Here is a 27,884-nt window from a genome sequence, read left to right on the forward strand (position 1 = left end):
ACTTCGTTTCTCTAGATGCGTTAAAATAGGAATCCCATCATACAGAATAATAAGAGATGACAGGCTCAATAAGAAATAGTAGATTCACATCACCGGTGCATCTGATATCTAGGCCAGTCCCTTACGACGCTCCTAATTGGCTGCTGATAAGCCAATCACGGGACTGGAAACTCTCAGTCTCTCTCAAGAGTTCACATAGGCAGGATGAATGTTCCACCTCTCGTGAAGGATACGTCTTTCAAAAGTATCCCTCAGGCGAGGGATACTTATCAACAGCCAATCAGGAGAGTTGCAAGGGACTGGCCTAGACATCAAATGCACGGCTCATGTGAATCTACTATAGTAGAGCGATTAACAAGGCATTTAGCGATAAAGCCAAGTTTTATAACTCAAAGAAATCTACGGGGAAAATACAGATGGCATACCAACTACACTCACGTTCTGACCAATACGAGGGACAAATACTACACTCCTCTTATGTAGTTTTTACTTTAGATAGAATAATATACTTAGAAATTTACTAAAAAAAATAAACAAGTCTTTTAATCTCCTGTAAAAATACAAACATTGTCTTTTCATAAGCTTGACACGAAAGAGAACTTCAGATTTAAGTTTTTGATTATACATTTCATAGAGGAAAGTTGGTAAAAGGACAAAATTACACGCTATTCCTAAAAATATGTCTATTTTACGAAAAAAAACGCTGGTAAAATAACAAACACTTTAATCTTATATTTTTTGCATCTATCGCATACGTGTATATTATTCTGTGCGAGTTTACTAATGTTAGTAAAAAACATCTGAATTAAAATATATTCCAAAATACTGTCTACGCTCACGAGCTAGCAAACAGAATATACATTAAAGCCTTGATAGATTTCTCCTTGATTATTCTTAAAGCATTGTAATATGCTCTTTTTAATCATTTATAAAGAGATGATATATCTTGGTGATAAGCAGACTGTCAGGGAACATCAGAATATTCACCGCCGGTAGCGATTTCAACACCACTACAAATACTGACCACGGAAACGACTGTTGCCGGCTAAGACTAAGATATCTGAAATTCTTAACTAATCACGAAAAAATATTTTCCAGTAATCGATTTCATTCCCACAGAAGATTAATCTATGTCCTGGTTGCATAAAGCATGTGACTCAACTCTATCACACACTGTGCCTTCAGTCTCATGCATTAGAACGTGTCTAAGCTGCCATTACTTCATATTTCGCATGTCTGTTCCAAATGTAGTTACCCTTTAAATCTCCTCGTAGGAAGGTAGTGCCGTCATTACACCTCATACGATACACTGTAGGCATTACTTGAGGTTCTTTGCAGCGTGTCTTTTGGCCCCTAGCTGCAACCCCTATCGTTCCTCTTACTGTACCTCCTTTCAAATTCTCTTTCTTCCATCTTACTTTCCACCCTCTCCTAACAATTGCTTCATAGTGCAAAAGCGAGGTTTTCCTCCTGTCACACCTATAAGCCTTCTTACTGTCAGTTTCCATTTCAGTGCTGAATGCCCTCATAGGTCCAAGTGCTTGGTCTATGGCCTAAATTATATGTTCAATTCTACCCTTCAAATCCCCTGGAGAAACTAATATTTGAACCTTCATAAGAAAATGCTACTCTTATGACAGATCACATCATCCAAATTCCAGAGAATATTATTATTATTATTATTTTTTAAATAAAAGAGGAGCTGTCCTTTCAAGGCACTTTCCTTACCTCGTGTCCTTCTGGAGGATGGAGGCGAGGGACAGGGCGTTCATCCATTGTGTCATCTGATCCTTGGTCTCCGCGGCGAAGTAATAAGTCCGGAGGTTCTGGTGTTCGGCTTTGAAAGCATTCTTGCGGTAGACGCGGTCCTCAGAGTCCACGGGGCTGATTTTGAATGACGGGAGGGGCAGCGACCCCAAAACCTTGTCCTCATCGGGACCTGAAATCGATATAATAATAATAATAATAATAATAATAATAATAATTAATAATAATAATAATAATAATAATAATAATAATATCTTTTGAAAATTATGGCTGATTCAGCTACGTTAATTCTATACAGGACTTTCTACATAATAATAATAATAATAATAATAATAATAATAATAATAATAATAATAATAATAATAATAATAATAATAATAATATTTAGTCCCCTTGATCCATTCAAAGGATTACCCACATACAGCCAAAGGAGGAAGAAATCAAAGGAATGCAAGAGGAAGAAATGCAAGGCTTAGCATCGAAGAAGTGGTCAAACTAATCTGATATTTTATCAGTACCGATGCCACAGGAATTCAGTACTACCTGGACCTGTATTTGAACAAACACGCTGTAGGATTTTCATGAGCTTACTGTAGTATAAAAAAAAGGTGGAGATGAAAATGTATCCACAATAGCATTTTCTTGTAATATTAAAACAATAAAAACCAAGCTAATCTCAGAATATCTACGAAAACCTTCCATAGAAGTTCATTAAAATCTGTCAATGATTTTTAAAAGAAATAGTTTTGTTAAACACACACACACACACACACACACACACACACACACACACACACACATATATATATATATATATATATATATATATATATATATATATATATATATATATACATAGATAGATAGATAGAAATATGTGCGTGTGATTCCACAGTATATTTCGATCAAGTTATAATTTAGTAAAGGAAAAGGAAAGTTCAAAGACTTTTTTTCCTAATTGTCCATAAAACTAAGATCATGAAAACCTTTTTACCTTGTATGCCTAAATAAAGGTTCCGGGTGACATAGTGTGAAAGTGCAGATGAGAGAACAGAAACCCGAGAGATATCAATGGAAATGGGAGAGGGTTCATCCGTCACGCAATAGATTTAGTGTGATCCAACAAAAAACTCAGATGAGAAAAGCTAGAGGCTTCATAACGGAGAGCTTTAGGCCATGCCAGACGCTACAGAGAGACGTAAGAATGGTTCAGTCAATTCTTTCTTGGCCGACGCCCTGCCCCAGACTATCATCTAACTGACATTCCTCAATGACTTTTTGGATATATCCAGTAGACAGACAATCTGGAAAACATCTTTGCGTATCTCTGTTGCTCCCAGCATAGCCTACAGGTCTCGGTTATTAGGCTTACGGCTTCACTCCTCCACTCAGCTTTTGTTTCATTGTTCTAAACCGGTCGTGTGACAACTGGACCTTTCTCCACTTCTACTTTTTTGCCTCTTTCATCTATACACCTTCAATCAAGATTATCCATTTCTACTGATTTGCCTCTTTCACCGACACTTTCCCTCAACAATCTTCCGCAGTTCTTCCTGTCTCCTACTTCTGCATTTGCAGATTATTGAAATCAATCTTCCTATCTCTTTGCTCATTTCTTGTAACTACACTGGTTTCGCTGTTTCAAGACATACTTCCTGATTCCTTTCTGTTCCGTTTTTGTTGAGTTTGACCTAAATTTTAAACTACCCTTCATTCTAGCCAATAATAATTTCTAATCTGGTTTTCAAAAAGGAAAACTTATTTTGCTTCTATTAATAAATAACAAAGAAAAGTTACTGCACAGCAGGAAAAAAATCAAAACAAAATGAAACTTCGCACTACCGAAAAAATCAATAATAACAAATGAATATAAATAGTAAAAAAAACATTAACTTTGACATGTAACACATACGATCAAAGGTCTCTTTCATAAGATTCTAATTTCTCATTAACTGATTAGTTCTTCCAACAGATGATTCTTTGCCCAGAATACTTTACATCTTTCAAACTTCCATTCAGTCTCATCATGCAATGTAACTTCATGAAATTTCAGTTCTGTGCCTTCATCAAAGTCCTTGTTATTTGAAAGAAAAATTAAAACAAATTAATTATGGAAATAGAAGTTTTAAATAAACAAAAATTTTAACATAACCACGAAATGCAATTGAGATCAACCTGTGTTTAATGTTCCGTTCATCATTTGTGCAATCAATTTTGCGACAGCTTGGTAGTCGAACTAAGTACTTTTTGGGTTGTTCATTTATAATAATAATAATAATAATAATAATAATAATAATAATAATAATAATAATAATAATAATAATTACCCTATGATGGTTTAACACTCTGCATACGAAAACCCGTTAGAAACAACCTCTGGGTTACACTTAGGGGCAAGTTAGACAAAGGCAAGACACACACACACATACACACACTCACGCATTCACATGTCATAAAAAGGATCAAACTAAACTAATTAACTACAGCAGGGCTTTGGCAACAGCTCAGTCCCACTCCTATAGCTTCTCTTTTCTGATTTGATCATGTAAATAAAGCTCTATGACACTGGCCCAAACACTTCTACTAAAGAGTGCATACGAGATGCGAGGGGCAAGCAGAACAGGATCACGAGATCAGTGACCCTAAGCAAGACCCCCACCCACCCCTCACAACACGACTTCTCTCCAGGAAAGGTGATGGGTAAATGGAGAGCGGGTGAAGGGTGGGTAGGAAAGGGGTAGTAGTAGTAGTAGTAGTAGTAGTAAGACAACATGTATATTGCCAGGTGATTAATTAATTGAGACTTCCTTCATAAGAACAAAGACTATGAATATGCGCGATACGCATTCGCACAGCTGCGCTTGCTGCCAAAAACGAATCTCGCGGCACATTTCAAGAATGAAAAAGGATTGTGATTTCTAAAATATGGTGGAGTTCCGTTACCGCATAGTCCTTTATATTTAAATTATTTATCTATTTATTCACTGCTCTGTGAGTGTGTGTGTTTTTCCCCCCACTAAATGTAATTCTATTACCTACGACGCAACTATCCATACATATCCCACCAAAGATAATTTTCTTTGCATATGTTTCACACATCAACATTTTAGTTTCGTTAATCTGCTATCGTCTCTGAGTGGTTTAAATAATTAACTTTGTTATCTATTATCCAATTTCTAATTAAGCTCATGCATGCCCAGTTATGTGTATACCTGTCACAAGTAGGGATAGGTCAATTATAACATCACAAGAAGACGAAAGACGCCAACTGTACATATCTAAAAGCTGTTAATTGAGAAAGCCCTCACTATACACATTTTGACAGTGACATCTGCCTTTGTTTCCAGTAAGTTTTCATTATCAACAATAATTCGTCTTACCTGATTTCTTTTTCCTCATGATACGCCTCGAAAAATTGGAACACCGGTATTATCAATTACAGTGCAATGTTATCATTGATTTTCAGTGGCACCTCAAAAAGCGAAGCCAAAGGAATATAAATAACATCCTTTTTATTCTTTTGCGATACACTTGGCAATTCACTTCTAAACACACAGAACAGCACAAAAGCACCTCTTCATTACCCTTCAACTGCACAACAAAACACACAAACAAATGCAAATATTTATGCCCACTTCGCAAATGGCACACTTTGACACTTACACAAGGGATGAGAGAAACGCACAGAAGGGCGTATGTGACTCATCAGTTATTTCAATTTTAGAACTAGAGAGTAAGTTATATTAAAAAGAAATGATGAGCTTAGAGAGCTGGTGTGTGTGGTATGCACCAAGCCACGCCAGGCTAAAGCTGCTTCTCACACACCCAACCACTGACTTTCTTTAACTGACCTAGAGTCCCGAACCTGATGCTTTGGATAGTCACAGACCCGCACTACCCATCTGCTCCACCTCTCTCTCTCTCTCTCTCTCTCTCTCTCTCTCTCTCTCTCTCTCTCTCTCTCTGTAAAAGCCGTAAAGACATCTTCACGTAGATCTGTTTATTTTTACATCGATGTTATGCAAAAATATCAAATCTCCAAAGGTGAAATGAACCAATTTAATTCGATTCATTTATATATTTATTCAGCTGCTAAAGCCGTGGCACAGCTAGAATGAATAATGAAGTACGGAAATGGAAAATAATAAATGAAAAAAGTTCCTGAAGTATGCAAAGCAACAAAGAATACCGTAAGCTGGACGGGAGGGAGAAGAAGACTGGAAGTGTGTCATCAGTGGGTCAACAGAAGAGGAGGAGGAGGAGGAGGAGGAGGAGGAGGAGGAGGATGGGGAGGAGTCACATACCTATGGCCACTGATGCCCACGCCAATGATGATGATGCTACTCGTGCTCATATGGCTCGCTTCCAGAAAGGTTACTGGAATCAATCTTCATTGGAATGTGTTTGTGTATGAGAGAGAGAGAGAGAGAGAGAGAGAGAAGAGAGAGAGGGGGGGGGGATGGAGATAACCGTTGAAAATGTTATCTCACTGGATGCTTAACCCAGATCAGAAATCATCACTGCTTAAAACACATGTGCCCGCTTGACTGAAGAACCCAGCAACGCCTTAACTTTGTAAGTACCGTTAAGCATCACAGAGCTGTCAGCAGGAATGAACACAGAGATCAGGGCACCACAGTCGCGATTTAAAGTATGGATATGGACCGGTCTTTCTGTCACCTCTCCGTTAAGGGAATTTGCAACATGACGACAGTGGCCTTGTAGGAAATTTGAAGCTGAAAAGCTTTGATTACGCCAATAGCTAAGAATGCACGCTTTCTCTCTCTCTCTCTCTCTCTCTCTCTCTCTCTCTCTCTCGTCTCTTCTCCATCTCTCTCTCTCTCTCTCTCTCTCTCTCTCCAGGATACTGCCTTCATGACTTTCATTCTTCTTTTCTTCTTTCTTGTTTCATCAACGGTCTCTTGTCGACTTTACTAATCTCTCAGTTTAATCAGGACGGCTATACTCCTCTCTCTCTCTCTCTCTCTCTCTCTCTCTCTCTCTCTCTCTCTCATAATTTCAAAATATTACCACATTCAAATTAATACACGAACACATTTTGGGTACAAAAAGTTTTTGGCAACGAAAAAGGCCAAAATAACGAGGTAAAATTATAATCAATGGTTTTACTTAACATGTTCAGCAGAATTTTACTTCAAAAACTCATGAATAACTCTTGCGCGGTTAAAGAAAAAAAAAATCTAAAACCACTGGTTTTCATAAGGTCGCAGATCGTAACCCACAAAAAAGAAAAAAAAATGAAAAAAATGTACTAAGTAAAAGAGGAAAGTGACGTTTATTTCTTAAGGCGATATTATGTAAACATTCGTTCAAGTTAAATTTTCATTATAAATGCTGCATAATTCTGTAACCGGGTATCGTAATTCTGGTCATTATTTCCTCTGATTTTGTCACTGCAAATAATTTTCATTTTACTATTTCCAGTTCTTTACGGCCTATTTGAATACTGCTTCTGTCATTTCACTCTACCCATAATCAGGATTAACATTATTTCGAAAGTATTTCCATTCACTTTGCATTAAGTGCGCACAGATTGTTACTACTGCCATGTAGAGTGACGATTTTGACTTATTTGCAGGATTACAGGCCAGTTTTTATGAAGACACTTCGGTTTTTCCACAGGGCACATATCTTCACACACTTTTGCCACTAGGACTTGAAAGTATATTACTGGCACTTGAAATGAAAAAAAAGACTTTTTTTAAACTGGCTTCTCTCCCCGTTTCTTTCTTAATGTTGCTAACAAAAAGGGAGAAAAAGTGACTGTCGAAGCCTTGTGCAATGCAAAAGAATAAAGGATATCTAAGCAAGGTATGATCCGACCTCCAGCTTACTCGGGGCGCGTGCTAAAATCTACGGTCAAATAGCGCGTTGTTTCATCAGCGAAAATTATAATATATACTCTATATTTTATTAGAAATAAATGTCTGCACTGTTTAACATGCACGTTATTTTTTTTTTTTTTTACATTTTCATTCTAATGAATAAACCATAAATGTCCAATCCTAAGATTCCTGTATCTTTAACTAAATGACTTCAATATTGAAAACAAAACAATATTCCTTACTGCTCTAATCTAATTCAATAAAATCTAGTAGTTTATTTTTGTTAGTAATAAAAAAGGCAAAAAATAATTATAATGATTTCAACGAACGCTTAGGATATATGAAGATAAACATTACGCAACAGAAATCACCGTTTTTATCCATTCTGGAGCCAGCATTGGGCCCACTAGTATAATTCGTATAAAAAATCGTATAAAAATATGTATGCTGAAAGGGAGAAATGGAAAGCAGTTACCTTCGGTACCAGGTAAAGTTTCTTTGGAATGTTGTTATTTTAACATTTTTATGTAGTTCCTGGTACGGTAACTGCCTTAGGTAGTTTCATGTCGGGTAATTTCTACTGTTCTCTTTTAAGTCCTCGTGTCTACATCATAAAGGGCAGTTTACGATTATAGATCTGATCTGATTACTTGCATGAGAGACACTGACCTACTTTTCAAGGTCGTATACATATTTTTTTGCAAACACTTTGGGGGAAAAAAAAACAAAGGTCGGACCTTTGAACCCAAAATCAGAAGAAATACCCTCTGGGAAAGTAGCAGGTAAAAAAATTCTGTAAAGGTAACAAACTATGCATTATTGTAAAGAATGCGGTCCATTTGAGAAAGGCGGGATTTGAAATTGGTCGATTTAAAAAAAAAAAAATACAGTCGTAAGTGAAATAATTTCAAATTGCACTGGCCATGCAAAACCACGAATGAAGAGTCAGCTGACATAAGAGAGAGGGAGAGAGAAGCATTGCGTCATCGAATACGAAATGGAATCAGAAATCGGAGATGATGATTCCTTTCTCTTTCTTCAGAATTGAACACTAAAAGATTTTCACGACTAGCATTAAATGCCTTCAATTAACTAACCTGCGTGATGCCTCTCTCCGGCACAGTCACGGAATACATTAGGTGAAACACAGAATACATCAGTAAAAAGATTGCAATTCTGTACCATAAATTTCAAACGAAATAGGAAATAAAGGGACTTGGGAAACCTGTTTAAAATGACAAATACCGGCTGCTCTGGGAGCAAGATCCTCTGCCTGTCAATTCCAAAATATCAAACGGCAAATCTGAAAGGTCATTTGAGCACCTCCTTCCTAAACAAGAAGTTATCAGATTGTTTTAAATAAACCCCAGCAGCAGAAGCTTCTGAAATGTCTTCCTGTCTTTTACTTAATTCTTCTTTTTTTTTTTTTCTATACCCCTTTATTTGGAAGATAAGTTTATCTTTCCGACTTCTGTTCCGAGTTTGCTTAAGATTCTGCGCTAAATATGGCTGTTCTGCCCGCTGATCTCAAATAAAAATGATGAAAGGCTTCTGCATTATCTTCCTACCTTTTAAATAAATCTTCATTCTTCTAAACCGCTTTATCCGGGGACAAGTTCGTCTCCCTTCCTTTCCAGGGTTTCCTTCCTATTCTGCACTAAATATGGCTGCCCAGCCTACTGACCTCCCATAACCACGATCAGACAGAAAATATACTCTTTACCAAGAAAACTCCTCCATCATAATCCCGAGGCCTAATGCTGTCAAGAACACTCAATGTAAAGTTTATCTTTTCGAAAGTATAGAACTGGAAAAAGGAATTCCCGTCCATTTCCATTATTCGAGCATCCACACTTGCTTTTTCCTTTCTTTTTCTGAAATCGAGACGCTCATTTAAGTCTGCAGCAGACTCGCAGGCTCACATTTATATGTCACGCACGACTGACTTACAATCGAGCATGGGTGTAAGTAAGAGAGAGAGAGAGAGAGAGAGAGAGAGAGAGAGAGAGAGAGAGAGAGAGAGAGAGAGAGAGAGAGAGAGTGCATTATTAACATCATTCTCCATAATCACTGGTACAAAAACGCTTAAATAATACTTAAATAAGTATGGAAGTCTCCAGACTTTTAGACGAAAATGATAACTGAGATTGTTCTCGAGTATTACATTTATAACTTAATTTTTCCACATGTCGAATACTTATAAGACAGTCCTTCAATAAAGAGAGAGAGGAGAGAGAGAGAGAGAGAGAGAGAGAGAGAGAGAGAGAGAGAGAGAGAGAGAGAGAGAGAGGCCTTATTAAAATCATTCTCCATAATGACTGGTACAAAAACGCTTAAATAATACTTGAATAAAGGTGTAAGTCTCCAGAGTTTTAGACGAAAATAATCACTGAGCTTGTTCTTAATTTCTCCACATTTCGAATTCTTAAGAAGGCAGTCCTTCAATACAGTTTCTGCTTTCGTCATTCTTTAGATACATTGAGAAATTTTCCTAGCACTCATTTTACTTCTAAATATATTTGAGTCTCAGCTTCCAATTGAAATCAAACATGGAAATCTTACAAGGGAGAAAATAGATATATAAGGTCATCGCATCTGAGATATCATGAAAAATTCAGAGAGAGAGAGAGAGAGAGAGAGAGAGAGAGAGAGAGAGAGAGAGAGAGAGAGAGAGAGAGCATACCTGCTTACCTGTTATATTACAAACACTTACAATCGGTCGTTTGAACCATGAGCTATAAACCATACATTTCAATAAATATACAACGTCACAAGAATTTAAAAGGGGAAAAACTTGAAAAATAAACAGAAAAAAAGCTAATGAACATTAACGGAAATTCAACAAGGGAATTAATTTAAGCTGAGACAACCATTAACGAAAAATCAATCATACCCTCTTCGATACAGGGTATGATTAATATGGGAAGCAACGCTGACATTCAAAAAGGAAGCTCTGTACCTTTTCACGGAAATAATTAATAATGATAATAATAATAACTGTCCATGAGAGTTATCTTCAAGGAATGTTCAGACAGTCTCTCGTACAACCATTTGAAAGCTCCACTGAATTCAGCCTAGTCATCTAAGTTACACCTCACTTTTACAATTTTGCGATATTTTTAGAACAGTTTTAAATTATCCCAGATATTCTTTTCAGCTGAGCGCTTGATCGCACTTCGCTCAGTGGCAGGAAAATTGTCACTTCCGGTGTTGCAAATTCTTTGAACACGAAGGAAATCGGAATTTATTAAACTACATACTCCAATCATGGTTCTGAGGAGACGCCCCAGGCTTTGAGGTGTGAAGTGATTGAAACTGATGAGCAAATGAAATAATAGTAATTTTAAAGTCATATTATTAGGGCAGATATTTACCGTATATTAAGAGGACCACGAGATACCTATGTACCAAATTTCATGATATGGTAAATAATAATAATAATAATAATAATAATAATAATAATAATAATAATAATAATAATAATAATAATAATCTTACTATAATGGCCGTTATGTCTAACCGTCCGTCCGTCTGTCATTCAATCACAGCTCAAACGGCTGGTCCGATGGGCATGAAACTTGGTAGGGTTATAGTGGGGACCCCTAAGATGGTTTATAATGGGGTTTCTAGCAACAAAAGGCACCTAAAGCACCGAAGGGGACGGGGCCCCTTCCCCGAAAAGGGGCTGGTTCAGCCCGTAGACTTTGGTAACTTTACGAATTTGTCATACCTAATTTTCTGTATACGTATTAAATAATATGACTTTCGATTTTCGGTATACGTACTAAATATGACTTACTAGTAAAAACTGGGGGGTTAAGACATCAATGGCACCAAAGGGGTTCGGGGTTGGGCAGGGTGTGACAGAGAGAGAGAGAGAGAGAGTGAGAGGGAGAGGAAGTGAGAGAGGGAGAGTAGAGGGGGTGTTAGGGAGAAGAGAGAGAGAGAGAGAGAGAGAGAGAGAGAGAGAGAGAGAGAGAGAGAGAGAGAGAGAGAGAATTTATCAGTTGCCCTTCCGAGTTACCCCGGGCAGCGCTGGGTTGGTCAGCCAGTAATAATAACAACTGCATCGAAAACAATATACTTACTTCATCAAAGTCAAATCACAACACTACGATACGATAATAATGGCAGCTTTAATTTTCACAATTATTCCGTGGTTCGTATCGACCTCTACATGAGTAAACCAGGACAGCTAAAATTGCAAACAACCAGTCCGTAAATTAATGACACTGAGCAGAATACACGCCTCTCTCTCTCTCTCTCTCCTCTCTCTCTCTCTCTCTCTCTTCTCTCTCTTTTCTATGAAACAATATCCTCATCATGACTAATACTCCTCCGTTTACTGTTTTGATAATCAGTAATGACAGTGGCCAGACATTCTGTTTATGTGAAAAAGCTATCCAATAAGATAGGAGAAACATTAAACACATACAGGAAATATCAGCACACTGTAAACAAAAGCTAAACACATATAGGAGAAGCGTCAAATGCCACCTATGAGCATCCATGCCCGAGGGGTCAAGTTAAAAAGCAGGCATCTATACCCAGAGGAAATGAGTCACGTACGGGTACCCTCATCGCGAGTCATTTTACTTCGACTTCGATCATGGCCTGAAGGATCAATTCCCGGACCTCCCTAATCATCCCTATACTCTTGTCGTTTAGATTTCTACCTGTGATGAGGTAACGGTCGCCATTCAACAATGTGGCGTCAACTGATTTCAGGCCTGAGACAAAGAATGGCTGTGGGGTCTTTGACATACGTAAGGTCTGACAAGGTTAGGTCGAGATAAATGGTTGGATGTCTTAATAACGGCTTTTAGTCCTCATAACGAAATTTCAGGAGATAACAGAGAGCGAGATGATGCTGCAGAATGTAGGAAATTAACATTTCACACAGAAAATGTTACAAAGGAAAAATAAAATACTGAAAGGAATACAGCCTAATAAATCTTAAATTTTACTTAGAATGTAAGTTACTTCCAGGGGATTATACTAGTAACGCGCATATATGATAGTAAACTTTCATAGAAGTGAGCCATTCGTAAAAATATTTTTTTAAAAATTAAATAAATAAATAAATAACAACAAATAAAATAAATAAAATAAATAAATACACGAATAAATAAATAAATTTCTGAGAAAAAAGTTTATAAAACAAAAGGGCACTAATGTATTCATAATTTCAACACCTACGGATGGCAACAAACAGTAAACAATTATTAAACAAGCGAGTCTATTCCATATATTCTAAACACTAATTTCCATAAAATAACTAGATTTAAAGTTTTTTTTTTTTTTTTTATTCCATAGCCTTACTCTAAACGAATGGTTTGGTTAATATTTCAAGAAATAAGGCGAAATGTGACTTTAGTTTAATTAGTCAACGAGGGATCACCTCGACATTTAGAAAAACCAAATACGAACCAGTCTCAGTATCACTAAACGGTCGAAAACTATTACTGAGTAACAAGGAAGCAAGTTAACACCTGAACGCCACGGAATGAAAAAATGAAATGCCAACACAATGTCAACGATAAATGTAACTATTTGCCAGTGCAAATCTGGGCTCTAAACCAGTTAACGATCTTCAAGGAGATTGTCCTGTCTTTTGACACTGAATGTGCCATGGAATTCAGGGGCAAGTATCTGCTAAATACTTTCGCGGAATATCTTTCATCCTGGTGTTTTTTTTCCCCCTTCAATTTCGACTCTGAACTTCCACAACCTCTCATATATTTTTTAACTTTGAAGCTTAAACTATTACATTCTTTAACAAAAAAATCTGATGTCTCAGCTTTTCCATTTTTTAAATCTGGAATTTGAGTGTAATTTTTTCTGTTAAATTTTTCTATCCCTTCAGACTGTTTCAACGTTGTTGTTTCTATCAACGGACGGAGAACAGCACCAAAGGATCTCTTCTTGACCACCATTTTACTTATTATTAAAGTGAGCTTCTATAATTCATCTTTCAGGCTAAACAGTTTCTCTGGGCTCATGAACACCTGTCTTTGGTGGAGTTAAACTGCCAATCACAAAATCTGGATTTAATAAGGTAATGTTATTTTTTACATTTGTTTAAACTTTGTCTCGAACAAAGTTTAAACTATTCACTGAGTAACAAGGAAGAACGTTAACACCTGAACTCCACGGAATGAAAAAACAAAATGCCAACACAAGTCTGTTTTTCTGATCTGTCACGAACCGACATTGCATTCCGCCGAAACTTATACCCAAATACTTAAGTCATTTGTTGTTTGTTTCATATAAATGTGATCTGAATAATAATGGTACTAGTACACGAAAGCAATCGCGTTCTAACAAACACAGGGCACACAACATGACACTGATAGTGAATTACTTTGAAGTTCAATAGAATACAAAAAGTTCTTTTCTAATGGCTACTGGACCCATCGCCATAAGAAGTAATTAAGACCCATGAAAGGTGAATATTTGTGTATTGTTATATTAATGTAGTAAAAATTACGCAAGGTATACGTCTAACGCAACAGCAAAAATGATGATAATAACTTTTCTCAAAAGCAAAGAACTAGAGTTACCTTGCATAATACAACAAAGGGATACCTGTACTTCTAACTAATAAGAATATGTATCATTAGCAAACAAACAAATGTTCATTTAAAATATAAAGATTTTTTTAGACCAAAGGTTCTTTAGATACCTCAAGCAACAACATTTGTGGATGTTGCTTTACAACTGATTTTCCCGTGTGAAATAAAAACTAACTGCTGACTGAGACAAATGTACAATTAACTCCGCATTTCGCCAGCCACTAAAACTTTGGAAACGCACGCATACAAACACGCACGCACGTACACACACACCCACATTCACGTAAATCAGTCACGGATTCCACCATGCAGGAAAATGACAATTATTCAGTGTGCAAGAGGCTACGATTTCCTCCCTCAAGACACTACCAACAATCCTTTAAGAAAATGACTCAATCCTTAAAACAAAAAGAGTGACTCAATCCTAAAAAAATGTGACTCAATCCTTAAAAAAAAAATAAATAAAAAAAAGTGACTCAATCCCTAAAACAAAAAGTGACTCAATTCTAAAAAAAAAGGTGATTCAATCTTAAAAAAAAAAAAGTGACCCAATCCTTAAAAAAAAAAAAAAAAAGTGACTCAATCCTAAAAAATGTGACTCAATCCTTAAAAAAAAGACTAAATCCTATAAAATGTGACTCAATCCCTAAAACAAAAAAAAGTGACTAAATCCTAAAAAAATGTGACTCAATCCTTAAAAAAAAGGGACTCAATCCTAAAAAATGTGACTGAATCCTTAAAACAAAAAAAGTGACTAAATCCTAAAAAATGTGACTCAATCCTTAAAAAAAAGTGACTAAATCCTAAAAAATGACTCAATCCTTAAAACAAAAAGTGACTCAATCCTAAAAAATGCAACTCAATCCTTAAAAAAAAAGAGCAAACATAAAAAAAGTGACTCAATCCTAAAAAATGCAACTCAACTTAACCTTAAAAAAAAAGAGCAAACCTAAAAAAAAAAAGTGACTCAATCCTGAAGAAAAAGGTGACTTTATACTGCACCTCCCCCCCCCACCAAAAAAAAAAAAAAAATAATAATAATAAGAAGTCGTGACATGGAAAAACTTACCTTTGTAATAGTAGAGGCAGTATTCGGACAAGACGAACCACCTCTTCTTCCAGAGATGAAGGCCATCAGCCCCTTGTTTGTACAACCAGCCTTGGAATGTCACGGGAGACACGTCAGGTCTCTTCAGGCCAGGAGTCTTGACCCACGAGCCCCCAGAGCGACGGCGACCACCGCCCTGCTGGAGGGGACACGGAAGGAACGAATCACGTTTGAGAGGTCGTGGAAACGAGCAGGGGTTAGTTAGGATACAACTGACATCTTGTTTTACCTGAGTAAATTCAAACATCAGACTGATGAAAGGAACATTGAAGGTGATTTTATGCTTTATTCTTCACAGCTAGTTATTTTGGGAATACTATTACTACTAGTAACACTACTAAATTAATATTGGACAGCTGCTTTATAATGCCAGCGTACCAGAAAGACAAATCATAAGGAGAATTGAAAGAATTTTATATAAAATCAATTCTGTGAATTCTGCCATTATTTTTAATAATAATAATAATAATAATAATAATAATAATAATAACAGAATCAACCATCTGATGTTCATGGACGACATCAAGCTGTATGGTAAGAGCATCAAGGAAATAGATACCCTAACCCAGACTGTAATGATTGTATCTGGGGACATCAGGATGGAGTTTGGAATAGAAAAATGCGCCTTAGTCAACATACAAAAAGGCAAAGTAACGAGAACTGAAGGGATAAAGCTACCAGATGGGAGCAACATCAAACACATAGATGAGACAGGATACAAATACCTGGGAATAATGGAAGGAGGAGATATAAAACACCAAGAGATGAAGGACACGATCAGGAAAGAATATATGCAGAGACTCAAGGCGATACTTAAGTCAAAACTCAACGCCGGAAATATGATAAAAGCCATACACATGGGCAGTGCCAGTAATCAGATACAGCGCAGGAATAGTGGAATGGACGAAGGCAGAACTCCGCAGCATAGATCAGAAAACCAGGAAACATATGACAATACACAAAGCACTACACCCAAGAGCAAATACGGACAGACTATACATAACACGAAAGGAAGGAGGGAGAGGACTACTAAGTATAGAGGACTGCGTCAACATCGAAAACAGAGCACTGGGGCAATAATCTGAAAACCAGTGAAGACGAGTGGCTAAAGAGTGCATGGGAAGAAGGACTAATAAAAGCAGACGAAGACCCAGAAATATACAGAGACAGGAGAAAGACAGAAAGAACAGAGGACTGGCACAACAAACCAATGCACGGACAATACATGAGACAGACTAAAGAACTAGCCAGCGATGACAATTGGCAAGGCTACAGAGGGGAGAGCTAAAGAAGGAAACTGAAGGATGATAACAGCGCACAAGATCAGGCCCTAAGAACCAGATATGTTCAAAGTACGATAGACGGAAATAACATCTCTCCCATATGTAGGAAGTGCAATACGAAAAGTGAAACCATAAACCACATAGCAAGTGAATGCCCGGCACTTGCACAGAACCAGTACAAAAAGAGGCATGATTCAGTAGCAAAAGCCCTCCACTGGAGCCTGTGCAAGAAACATCAGCTACCTTGCAGTAATAAGTGGTACGAGCACCAACCTGAAGGAGTGATAAAAAATGATCAGGCAAAGATCCTCTGGGACTATGGTATCAGAACGGATAGGGTGATACGTGCAAACAGACCAGACGTGACGTTGATTGACAAGGTCAAGAAGAAAGTATCACTCATTGATGTCGCAATACCATGGGACACCAGAGTGAAGAGAAAGAGAGGGAAAAATTGGATAAGTATAAGATCTGAAAATAGAAATAAGAAGGATATGGGATATGCCAGTGGAAATCGTACCCATAATCATAGGAGCACTAGGCACGATCCCAAGATCCCTGAAAAGGAATCTAGAAAAACTAGAGACTGAAGTAGCTCCAGGACTCATGCAGAAGTGGTGATCCTAGAAACGGCACACATAGTAAGAAGAGTGATGGACTACCTCCAATTTAAGGAGGCAGGATGCAACCCGGAACCCCACACTATAAATACCACCCAGTCGAATTGGAGGACTGTGATAGAGAAAAAAAAAAAAAAAAAAAAAAAAATAATAATAATAATAATAATAAAGGCTTCATTGAAAATAGCGGCTATTTCAGTCGCGTTTATTCTGTATAAAAGTTTCTCTATTCTTCTTATTACCGACTTTTCTTCTGAACTAAGGTAGCTATTAAAACGCGAAATGGGGGATTCATGTAAAAAAAACGGGGTATTTGTCAAATTGAATATATCATACAAAATGCAGTACAAATTGGATCTTAATAATAATAATAATAATAATAATAATAATAATAATAATAATAATAATAATAATAATAAATATTCAGAATATATGCAGAGACTCAAGGCGATACACAAGTCAAAACTCAACGAACGGAAATATGATAAAAGCCATAAACACATGGGCAGTGCCAGTAATCAGATACAGCGCAGGAATAGTGGAATGGACGAAGGCAGAACTCCGCAGCATAGATCAGAAAACCAGGAAACATATGACAATACACAAAGCACTACACCCAAGAGCAAATACGGACAGACTATACATAACACGAAAGGAAGGAGGGAGAGGACTTCTAAGTATAGAGGACTGCGTCAACATCGAAAACAGCACTGGGGCAATATCTGAAAACCAGTGAAGACGAGTGGCTAAAGAGTGCATGGGAAGAAGGACTAATAAAAGTAGACCCGAAAGACCCAGAAATTATACAGAGACAGGAGAATGACAGACAGAACAGAGGACTGGCACAACAAACCAATGCACGGACAATACATGAGACAGACTAAAGAACTAGCCAGCGATGACACATGGCAATGGCTACAGAGGGGAGAGCTAAAGAAGGAAACTGAAGGAATGATAACAGCGGCACAAGATCAGGCCCTAAGAACCAGATATATTCAAAGAACGATAGACGGAAATAACATCTCTCCCATATGTAGGAAGTGCAATACGAAAAATGAAACCATAAACCACATAGCAAGCGAATGCCCGGCACTTGCACAGAACCAGTACAAAAAGAGGCATGATTCAGTGGCAAAAGCCCTCCACTGGAGCCTGTGCAAGAAACATCAGCTACCTTGCAGTAATAAGTGGTACGAGCACCAACCAGAGGGAGTCATAGAAAACGATCAGGCAAAGATCCTCTGGGACTATGGTATCAGAACGGATAGGGTGATACGTGCAAATAGACCAGACGTGACGTTGATTGACAAAGTCAAGAAGAAAGTATCACTCATTGATGTCGCAATACCATGGGACACCAGAGTTGAAGAGAAAGAAAGGAGAAAAAATGGATAAGTATCAAGATCTGAAAATAGAAATAAGAAGAATATGGGATATACCAGTGGAAATCGTACCCATAATCATAGGAGCACTAGGCACGATCCCAAGATCCCTGAAAAGGAATCTAGAAAAACTAGAGGCTGAAGTAGCTCCAGGAGTCATGCAGAATAATAATAACCGTCCAAATGTAAAAAATAAATAAATAAATAAATAAATAAATAAAACGCTTATAGGCTTGCCGTCGTCCAGCCCATGACTAGCCACTTTCACCACCGTCCCCACAATAAACATGAACAATAAAGGTAGTACATTCGTCAGAGCTTTTGGACACAACGTAACATCCCTACGGTCGGGCCTTTCCGCCCCGAACTTCTGTGACTATTCTAGTAACGAAAATGCATTACTACCAGGACGCAATTTCGTCTGGGAACAATGAAAACAATCACATGCCCTTGGGAAAGTCCTTCACTTTAGCCCCAGGGTGAGCCGGGCACCTGTGGGCGCCAAATGAGTTTGAAGCTCCAGACCTCTTGGATGAGATCTTGCAGACGAGAGAGAGAGGAGAGAGAGAGAGAGAGAGAGAGAGCAGAGGATAGCAAGAGAGAGAGGAGATAGCAATAAGCGCCATACAATATGAATGAAGGAAACGTCATGCAGAGGGATAAGATATGACAAAACAATGGCGCCAGTTTTTCTGCAATTTCCTCGAAGAATCACGCAACAATAAACTTTAGTGTAAAATGAGTTTTCCCGTCATGCAGTGCTTTGAATTTTTTCAGAACTGTCTCTAGCTTTATGAAAATGCTCCCTCTTCCTCATCTCTTTTCTTCTGTGGCCCCCACGTGATTGACGACTTCTAGCACTATTTTGGGCGGCCCATTGTTTTTTTTTATTTGAATTCTTTTTCGAGAAATTAAAATCTAAATCAATTTGCGTGATCAAATATCTCACTCTAGTCCTTCTTCCTCTTTCTCTCACTTTTCTACTGGTACTATTTCGGTCACTACTCTGTTTGGCTCGGGGAAGAATCCTTCCTTCTAAAAAGGCATCACAAGTTCCGTCAAACTAAATTTTCTAGGAAAAAGCAAATGACAGGTTCTGTACTATTAATGCCAAGAATTAAAATACCCCTCCCAAATGATTTGAGAGAGAGAGAGAGAGAGAGAGAGAGAGAGAGAGAGAGAGACTCTTCAAAGGTCTTTTTACTTTATGCTACATTGTCAACCGCTGAACATTAATATCTTTCCATTCCAAATTGACCTTTTTAATTTCTTGTTTGAAAACCCATTGATTATTATCTATTCAATATCTATCTTTACATTATAATTTTGCTCATTCATTCTCCTGTCATTGTTCACTGCACTGTAACATCAATCATGTGCTTTCATCCTTCTTTGAAAAGAATTTCGGTTAAATACAGAATAAACGAATAATTAATAATACCAAAAGCCAACGTGGACAACAGATCTTCTAAAATGGTCTTTATACTGCTTCTAGAAAACACTGGACTTTATAAGAAGGTTTAGCAATCAAAATGTATTGGATTCAGGCATTCTGTAAGACAGGTTTTTTTAAACTCTCTCTCTCTCTCTCTCTCTCTCTCTCTCTCTCTCTCTCTCTCTCTCTCTCTTTTTCTTTTTCTTTAGAGACCTGACTTCTGGAGACTGGAAAAATACGAACCAATCTCGTAATTTCGTAAATGAGTAGGAAAAGTCGAATGGAAGAGAGGCAATTGCTAAGCAACTTTAATTAGCCTAAGTGTAGCAAACGAAGAAGACCCTTTGAGGAGAAACGAACGAAGAGTAAATGAAAAAACGTGATAAAAGATGAAAAAAGTGGACTGGAAGGAAAATAAAGGGGCAAATAAAGAGAACGGATATCGTACGATAATATTTTGAAAATTAATAACGAAGCTTACAGAGAGAGAGAGAGAGAGAGAGAGAGAGAGAGAGAGAGAGAGAGAGAGAGAGAGAGAGAGAGAGAGAGAGTGTTTTTTTTTAAAAAACCTGTCTTACAGAATGCCTGAATCCAATACATTTTGATTGCTAAACCTTCTTATAAAGTACTTGCTTAAGGCTATTCTGTATTACCTTAGTAATTGGACCCCTTTCATTCCGATCTTCGTCTCAAATTTCATAAACTGAATTTATTTATTGCTAAAAGCCCTTGTACAAATATTGAGGCAAGCAACGAATACAGTACTATCTCAATTTACACAGATTCTCGTACCTGGATGAAAAAACTACGACCATAATTAATTTCTACTCTATTATTATTATTATTATTAATATTATTAATATTATTATTATTATTATTATTAATACTACTACTACTACTACTACTACTACTACTGTATTGTTTTTTTTTTTTTTTTTAAATTACCCCACTGCACTGCTTTCTTTTAAAAGTCTTTCTGAATGAGGCAGGCTTTTTTCTGATATTTAATTGATCCTCACACTTAATAGAAACGACAGATAATAAAATACACTGATTTCCGTTAGAAAATAGCACCAGCGTATGGCAATGGGTAATATTACACTAGTTTATAAGAGTGGTAACACGGCACCTCACTCTCCATGACTTGAGATAAATACATTTTCAAACGTCAGTCTGGTGTAATAATTGGTATTTACGTTAAACCAAGTTTCATGATAAATACACTATGTAATTTTTTCATAAATACGTTACACATAGCAAAAAGCAGCCGCTGCATGATAAACTTAAAAAAAAAATGCAAGAAAGTCCAAGACAGCAGTATTACCATTTACTGTAGTTCCCCATCGCACAAAGGAAACCTACATTTTCTGACATACATTTCGTGACAGCAAGTTCCGTTTTCTATTACGGCGCACCTTTGTCATCTCAAAAAAATTTTCCCCTAACCAAAGTAAAATAATTATTTTCAAAGTTATGTAATCAGTTCCTTACCGACTTCAAGATATACAAGTGATTCACAGTTTTGTCTCTATTTTACACACACGAGAGAGAGAGAGAGAGAGAGAGAGAGAGAGAGAGAGAGAGAGAGAGAGAGAGAGAGAGAGAGAGAGAGAGATTAAAACAGATTTTTTTACTAGTGCTAGTTATTTGACCCGAGATAACATCCTATCTTCTGCTTATGCTTAAACAGGACTTAATTAACAATTCTGCTCTACCCAACGTACTAATTCATATAGGATGAACATCTTTAGAATAGAAAATAACCGTCTCCCCCCAGGAAACCATATATATCAAATTTAATGAAGTCAGTGACGCTTAGATCGTTACAACAGATCATTCTATAAAACATACTGATGATACTGAAATTGGTTCGTATTTTTCCAGCCTCCAGAAGTCAGTTTTCGAAAAAAAAAATGAGAGAGAGAGAGAGAGAGAGAGAGAGAGAGAGAGAGAGAGAGAGAGAGAGAGAGAGAGAGAGAGAGGAAAACCAATTTGGAATATGATGCCATGGAAGTTTAGTCTCTCATAATTTTTCATCACCCTTCCTGGAAAGGAACAAGACAATCTCTCCGAGTTCGATTCCCCCGATCTGCCAACGTAGAATCGGGGGAGTTTGTTTCTGGTGATTAGCAATTCATTTCTCGATATAGTGTGGTTCGCATCCCACAATAAGCTGAAGGTCCCGTTGCTAGGTGACCAGTTGGTTCCTAGCCACGTAAAAATATCTAATCCTTCGGGCCAGCCCTAGGAGAGCTGTTAATCAGCTTAGTGGTCTGGTTAACCTAAGAAATACTTCACTTCGGAATGACAGCATGACTCCTTGCTCTTAGAAAGATATATAATTTGCAACTCATAGATTCGCAATTTTCAGCGAAGTGTAAAAAACAAATGAGCTTCAAGCCATGTGCTAACGTCTCTTCTCATCCTCTAGCGGTCATAACATCCACATTTTTCCCTAATGCAGAAATAAATAATCGCGTTATATACTATATATATATATATATATATATATATATATATATATATATATATATATATATATATATACTATATATATATAATTCTTATAATATTTGAGTTTGTTCTTCAAAATGGTGATTAATTTTTCTGGGGAGTTTGAATTTCTTATTATTTTTCCATATTTTCAGTACTTGCTTCCATTTATTATATTGCTAATCATTGTCCAATATGCGAATTTCTAGTTCGTTTAACCAGAAAGACTGACTAATTGGTTTATGAAATTTCGGCTGCTCATCAAAGTTTATAAATTTTGTGTACCCCCTGTCGCTAGTACTTGTTCTGCTATAATAATAATAATAATATAATAATATAATAATAATAATAATAATAATAATAATAATAAATAATAATAATAAAATAAAAGGGACGACGGTGATAAATTTTTATGCAATTTGAAAATTTTCAACAAAGCCCGGATCTATAAAAACAGCATCCTTACGAAACCAAACTTGAATCGTAAATAAGCTCCAATTAGAGAGAAGTCTCGTGCAACAACACAGATGGGGAGAAATAAAAAGAAAAGAATACCACATCACAATAAAGCAACGCCATGAAAAGGCTGACTAAAAAAAAAAAAAAATCGAATCACTGAATGAAGGCCACGGGAAACACTTACCACTTTTCTGGCATCACTGTTGCTGAGGGTGTTGGTGTTGGCGACGGGGGAAGTTGCTTCGAATCTGCAAGAAAAGAGAAAGAAATTAGACGAGTGTACGATCATGCTGAGTAAGCAAGAATCAAGATCTTGCAAGCAGTATTCACCAACCATTGTCACCATCCCTTAACACACACTATACTCTCCCTCCTATCCTGGAAATGAATAGACTATACTCTGTTTTTTTTTCATCTGTCCATCCGCCTGTGGTGTTTTTGTATGGTAACACTGCGTCCCGGGCTTTAGATAGTTACGCTATGTGTAAGTTTTAGGTAAATGAAAGGATATCTGGGTGTACATTTGCAACTGAAAAGTGTTTTAATAATTTACTGTATGCGAATTACACCGTTAATATTCGAAATTGGATATTATTATAATCGTTGAATGTAAGCTGGATGTAACTATCTAAAGCCCGGGACGCAGTGTTACCATACAAAAACACCACAGGCGGATGGACAGATGGAAAAAAACAGAGTATAGTGCTTGATCAACCAGCTAAGGAGATGATTAATAAATTTGCTTACACTTCCACACTACCATAAATAACCATTCTTGAACATATCAGGGTCAATACCGTCCATAATAGAAAATGAAAACTTTTAAAAAAAAAGGTATTAAAAAAAATCCAGATTAACCATTTTTTACAAACTCAAAAGTGTGTTAAGACACCGACTCTATTAATGATGGTAGAGTCTATAGTCAAAGACTTCCTTCAGATTTTGAACCAACGAAAGACCAGACTTTCAAAAATTTCAGTTGTAGCTAATTTTGCAAATAATATTTTTTGTCACATCATAACCTTCCTTAATTAATACTGTATTTTTTCGGGCATGTAAAAATTTAAGGAAAACAATTTCGTCTTTTTGCTTCTATTATACGAATTGAGTTTTGTTAACTTTTTTTTTCTTCTTTTTTACCTGGGACTGAGTTTTTTCTTTAAAGGAACAGAAGACCTTCGCGTTTACGTTTGCTATAAATACACGTACGCTTTTGTACGTTTTTGCTTTCATGAGTAACGACTGATCATCATTACCAACATATTTCCTAGAAGTCTTTACGTTGTTTTCTATATTGGCTTTATGTTATAAAGGCGTCGTAAGTTGTTCAAGTTGATTCCCAGTTTTTATGTTGCTAATAAGATCTTTCGCCGACTGATCTGGCAATTAGCTTGAGTTTCTCACAGTTCCCGTTCAATAAAATCACTTGTCTTTTCCCCAATTAAAAGCAAATCCGTAAAAAACGTCATACATATCAGAAATTACAGTTCAGGAAGATTTCGAGTGGAGGATTTTGAACTGTTTCTATACTACTGATATACAGGAATATACAAAGAAAAGCACGCCATAAAAAAATTTATATAATGGATTAACATTTTCATACTTCGATCTGGGTTACAGAGGTGGCTTAAACGTACATCTTAATCTGGCAGGAGTACGATAATATCAAATGAAATAGCTCCCTGTTGCAGCACTACTCTCGGCTTATTAAAATGAATATCTAGCAAATTATTCCGGTGGGAATGATCATCCATTATTATAAACAAAATGAAGATCAAATAGACACGTATCCTACAACTTTCTCTACATTGATGTAAATTCGAGGCTTTTGGACATTTATCAACTTGGTTATTCTCTTGCATATAAAATTGAAAATCATGCTATCTTTCCGCAAATATTACCGGTCAGTGAAGTTGCTGTTAATTTGACCGGAGAAGAAAAAATAGAAGTTATAATAATTTATATGTTAAATAAAATATGAGAACATTACTTCTCTTAGGCTTGTTGTGGTTTACCTTACTACAAAAATACTTGAAGGCCGTTAACTGAGGCACGTTCCTTTCTTGACGATCTGTAGGTTATTAAGGGCAACTACTCCCCCGCCCACCAAACTAACCTAACATGCTTATAAGTCACTAGGGAGGGCATGCAGTATTTCAAAAGGGAGTTCCGGCAGCAGTATGCACCAGCACATTGCTAGAACGGAATAATCCTGAAACTGGTTTATATAAGGGAAGAAAAAAAATAGCGTTCTTTGCATCCGCTCATTTTCCTTAATATCTATGAAAGGTATTACTTTAGTTGGTATTCATTCTCAAAATATCGGTTGCTTATAATTAAAGAAATTTAACACAATGCATCCAACTAGTCTTCAGATGCATTACTTTTCAATTGTTCTCTCAGTTAATGCGAAAAATTTTATTGCTAACATAAAAACTGTAAATTAACTTTAACAACTTGCGACGCGTATATAACTTAAAGCCAGTATAGAAAACGGCGTCAAGACTTTTAAGAAAAAACGTACATGGTGTATTTATAGCAGACGTAAACACGAAGGACCGTTCCCTTAAGGAGACTGAAAAGGCAGTTGTAGTACTACCCACCATAAAGAAGGGAGTGTAGCTGGGGAGTGGGGAGTAGAGAATGGGAGGGGACTGGATGGGTGGGAGGGGTGAAGGCATTCCAGACGTGCAATGACGTCCCTCAGTACCACCGACTCATTACATAAAACAGCCGCAGCCTTTGCTAATTGCACCTTATTACCTGCCCCTATCATGAGGGGCCCCTACCCAGTACCTCTCTCGGGTATGTGGGAGACGAATACTACCCCTAAGATGCTTCTGCTATGCACCGGGTGCTGCAAATACCATGCCCAAGGATTCTGGCTTTATTTTTAATTTTTATTTTATAATAATGATGCTTTAACCTCAAGGTGGGATGGAAACTTTTAACCGACATGCAGTTCGACAATGAAGATGCCGTAACAATGAAATAAAAGGCGAAAAGTTCATGGAACATTCCTTGAACAGTGTGACTACTATATCAAAGGTTTACCAAGCTTTGTCACTATAACAAACCGTTTACTTTTATTTCACAAGTTTGCATTTGAAAGATTCAGAGTAGTGCCTGATTCATAAAATGCAAATGAGACACAAGGATTTACGAGTCACTCTGACTAATCGTAACTTGATTTTAGTCAAGTACGCAAATTACAACAGTACGTATTTTACAATCATCTAGAAGTACAGAAACATGCGTAATTTGCAGTCATTTGACAAAACTGTGCAAAATACAGCCGTTTACTGTGCTTGTTTGTTTGTTTATATGGTGTTTTTACGTTGCATGGAACCAGTGGTTATTCAGCAACGGTACCAACGGCTTTACGTGACTTCCGAACCACGTCGAGAGTGAACTTCTATCGCCAGAAATACACATATCTGACCCCTCAGTGGAATGCCCAAGAATCGAACTCGCGACCATCGAGGTGGCACATAAACACCATACCGACCACGCCACCGAGGCGCTTTGTATGCTGTAATTGGCAGCAAAATTCTGTAAAATACGCCTAGCAGCTGCTACTCAGGTTATTGGTCAGGTTAAGGAACTACTACCTTACAGTTTCACTGAGCCAATTAGCACCCCGAGCAGTTAAAGAAAACAATGACTCGAGGCTTCACAAGAGGTTATCCGACACCTGCCAGTTCTTCTTTTATAAATGAGGAGCCCTTACATCATCTGACCCTGAAAAAATAATTAAAAGCTGCTTCTAAGACTTTCATTGGGTTTCTATAGACTGAGCATTCAATTATTATTATTAATTTTTTTTTTTTTTTTTTTGCCTATCACAGTCCTCCAATTCGACTGGGCGGTATTTGTAGTATGGGGTTCCGGGTTGCATCCTGCCCTCTTACTATGTGCGCTGTTTCTAGGAGCATACTCTTCTGCATGGCCTTTGGCCTAAATTCTATATTCAATTCAACTCTTCTGCATGAGTCCTGGAGCTACTTCAGCTTTCAGTTTTTCCAGATTCCTTTACAGGGATCTTGGGATCGTGCCAAGTGTTCCTATTATTATTATTATTATTATTATTATTATTATTATTATTATTATTTAAAAGATGAAATCTATTCATATGGAACAAGTCCAGAGGAGCCACCGACTTGAAATTCAAGCTTCCAAAGAACATAGTATTCATTCTTAAAGAAGAGATTCATCCCTAATTTTTGTCTCTTAAACGGAACGTACGCGGGACTTGAACACTTCGCAAAGCTACAATTCACTACGAGGCTTACCAAACCAGCCAATAAAGCAAGCACTGATTAAGCTACGGCTCAGAAGAGTGCAAAACTGGAATTTTGGCGGCCTCCTTCTGGAATTGCAACAAAGTTCCAGCGAGGACTTTAAAGCTTCTGAAAAAAAAAAATGGTCTCGGAAAAATTCAGGAACCAGAACCATAGAATTGTTTGCCTCCTTCGGAATTGCAACAAAGTTGGAATTTCCTCCTGGAGTTCCAGCGAGGACTTTAAAGGCTTCTGGAAAAAAAAAAAATGTGAATCTCTGGAGAAATTCAGAACCAGTAACATATGAATTGTTCATATCTACATAATCGTAACCAAGTTTTGGATAACAGCTCCATATATTTTGGTGGCTACTGGAATTGCTGATACGAAGTTAAAATCTTCAACTCATTCTGAATTAAGCGTTCGAAAAAGCCAAGAAAATGAGCTCACTCTGAATTACCATCAGCATCCCGTAACACTGTAACTTATATTTAATTAAGAATTATTATCGATCAAAGGCTTGGGATTAACGGTTCATTCTAGATCTGTACTGGGACAGGAAGAGAATCTACAGCATTATCAGTATAATTATCACCAAACCGCTAAGAATGTAATACTTAATGTGCAACTATCGTT

The 27,884-nt window shown here is 37.0% G+C and overlaps 1 protein-coding gene across 1 annotated transcript in view; it reads right to left on the reverse strand.

The window, feature by feature from the left end:
- LOC135214027 (uncharacterized) overlaps positions 1 to 27,884 on the reverse strand; it is a 322,809-nt gene that overhangs the window by 245,727 nt on the left and 49,198 nt on the right. The window contains 3 exon segments of the mRNA XM_064248143.1: positions 1,729 to 1,939; positions 15,258 to 15,435; positions 23,153 to 23,216. Coding sequence (XP_064104213.1) covers positions 1,729 to 1,939; positions 15,258 to 15,435; positions 23,153 to 23,216 — 453 coding nt within the window.

The sequence above is a fragment of the Macrobrachium nipponense genome, chromosome 43 (genome assembly GCF_015104395.2).
Source record: "Macrobrachium nipponense isolate FS-2020 chromosome 43, ASM1510439v2, whole genome shotgun sequence".
Lineage (NCBI taxonomy): Eukaryota > Metazoa > Arthropoda > Malacostraca > Decapoda > Palaemonidae > Macrobrachium > Macrobrachium nipponense.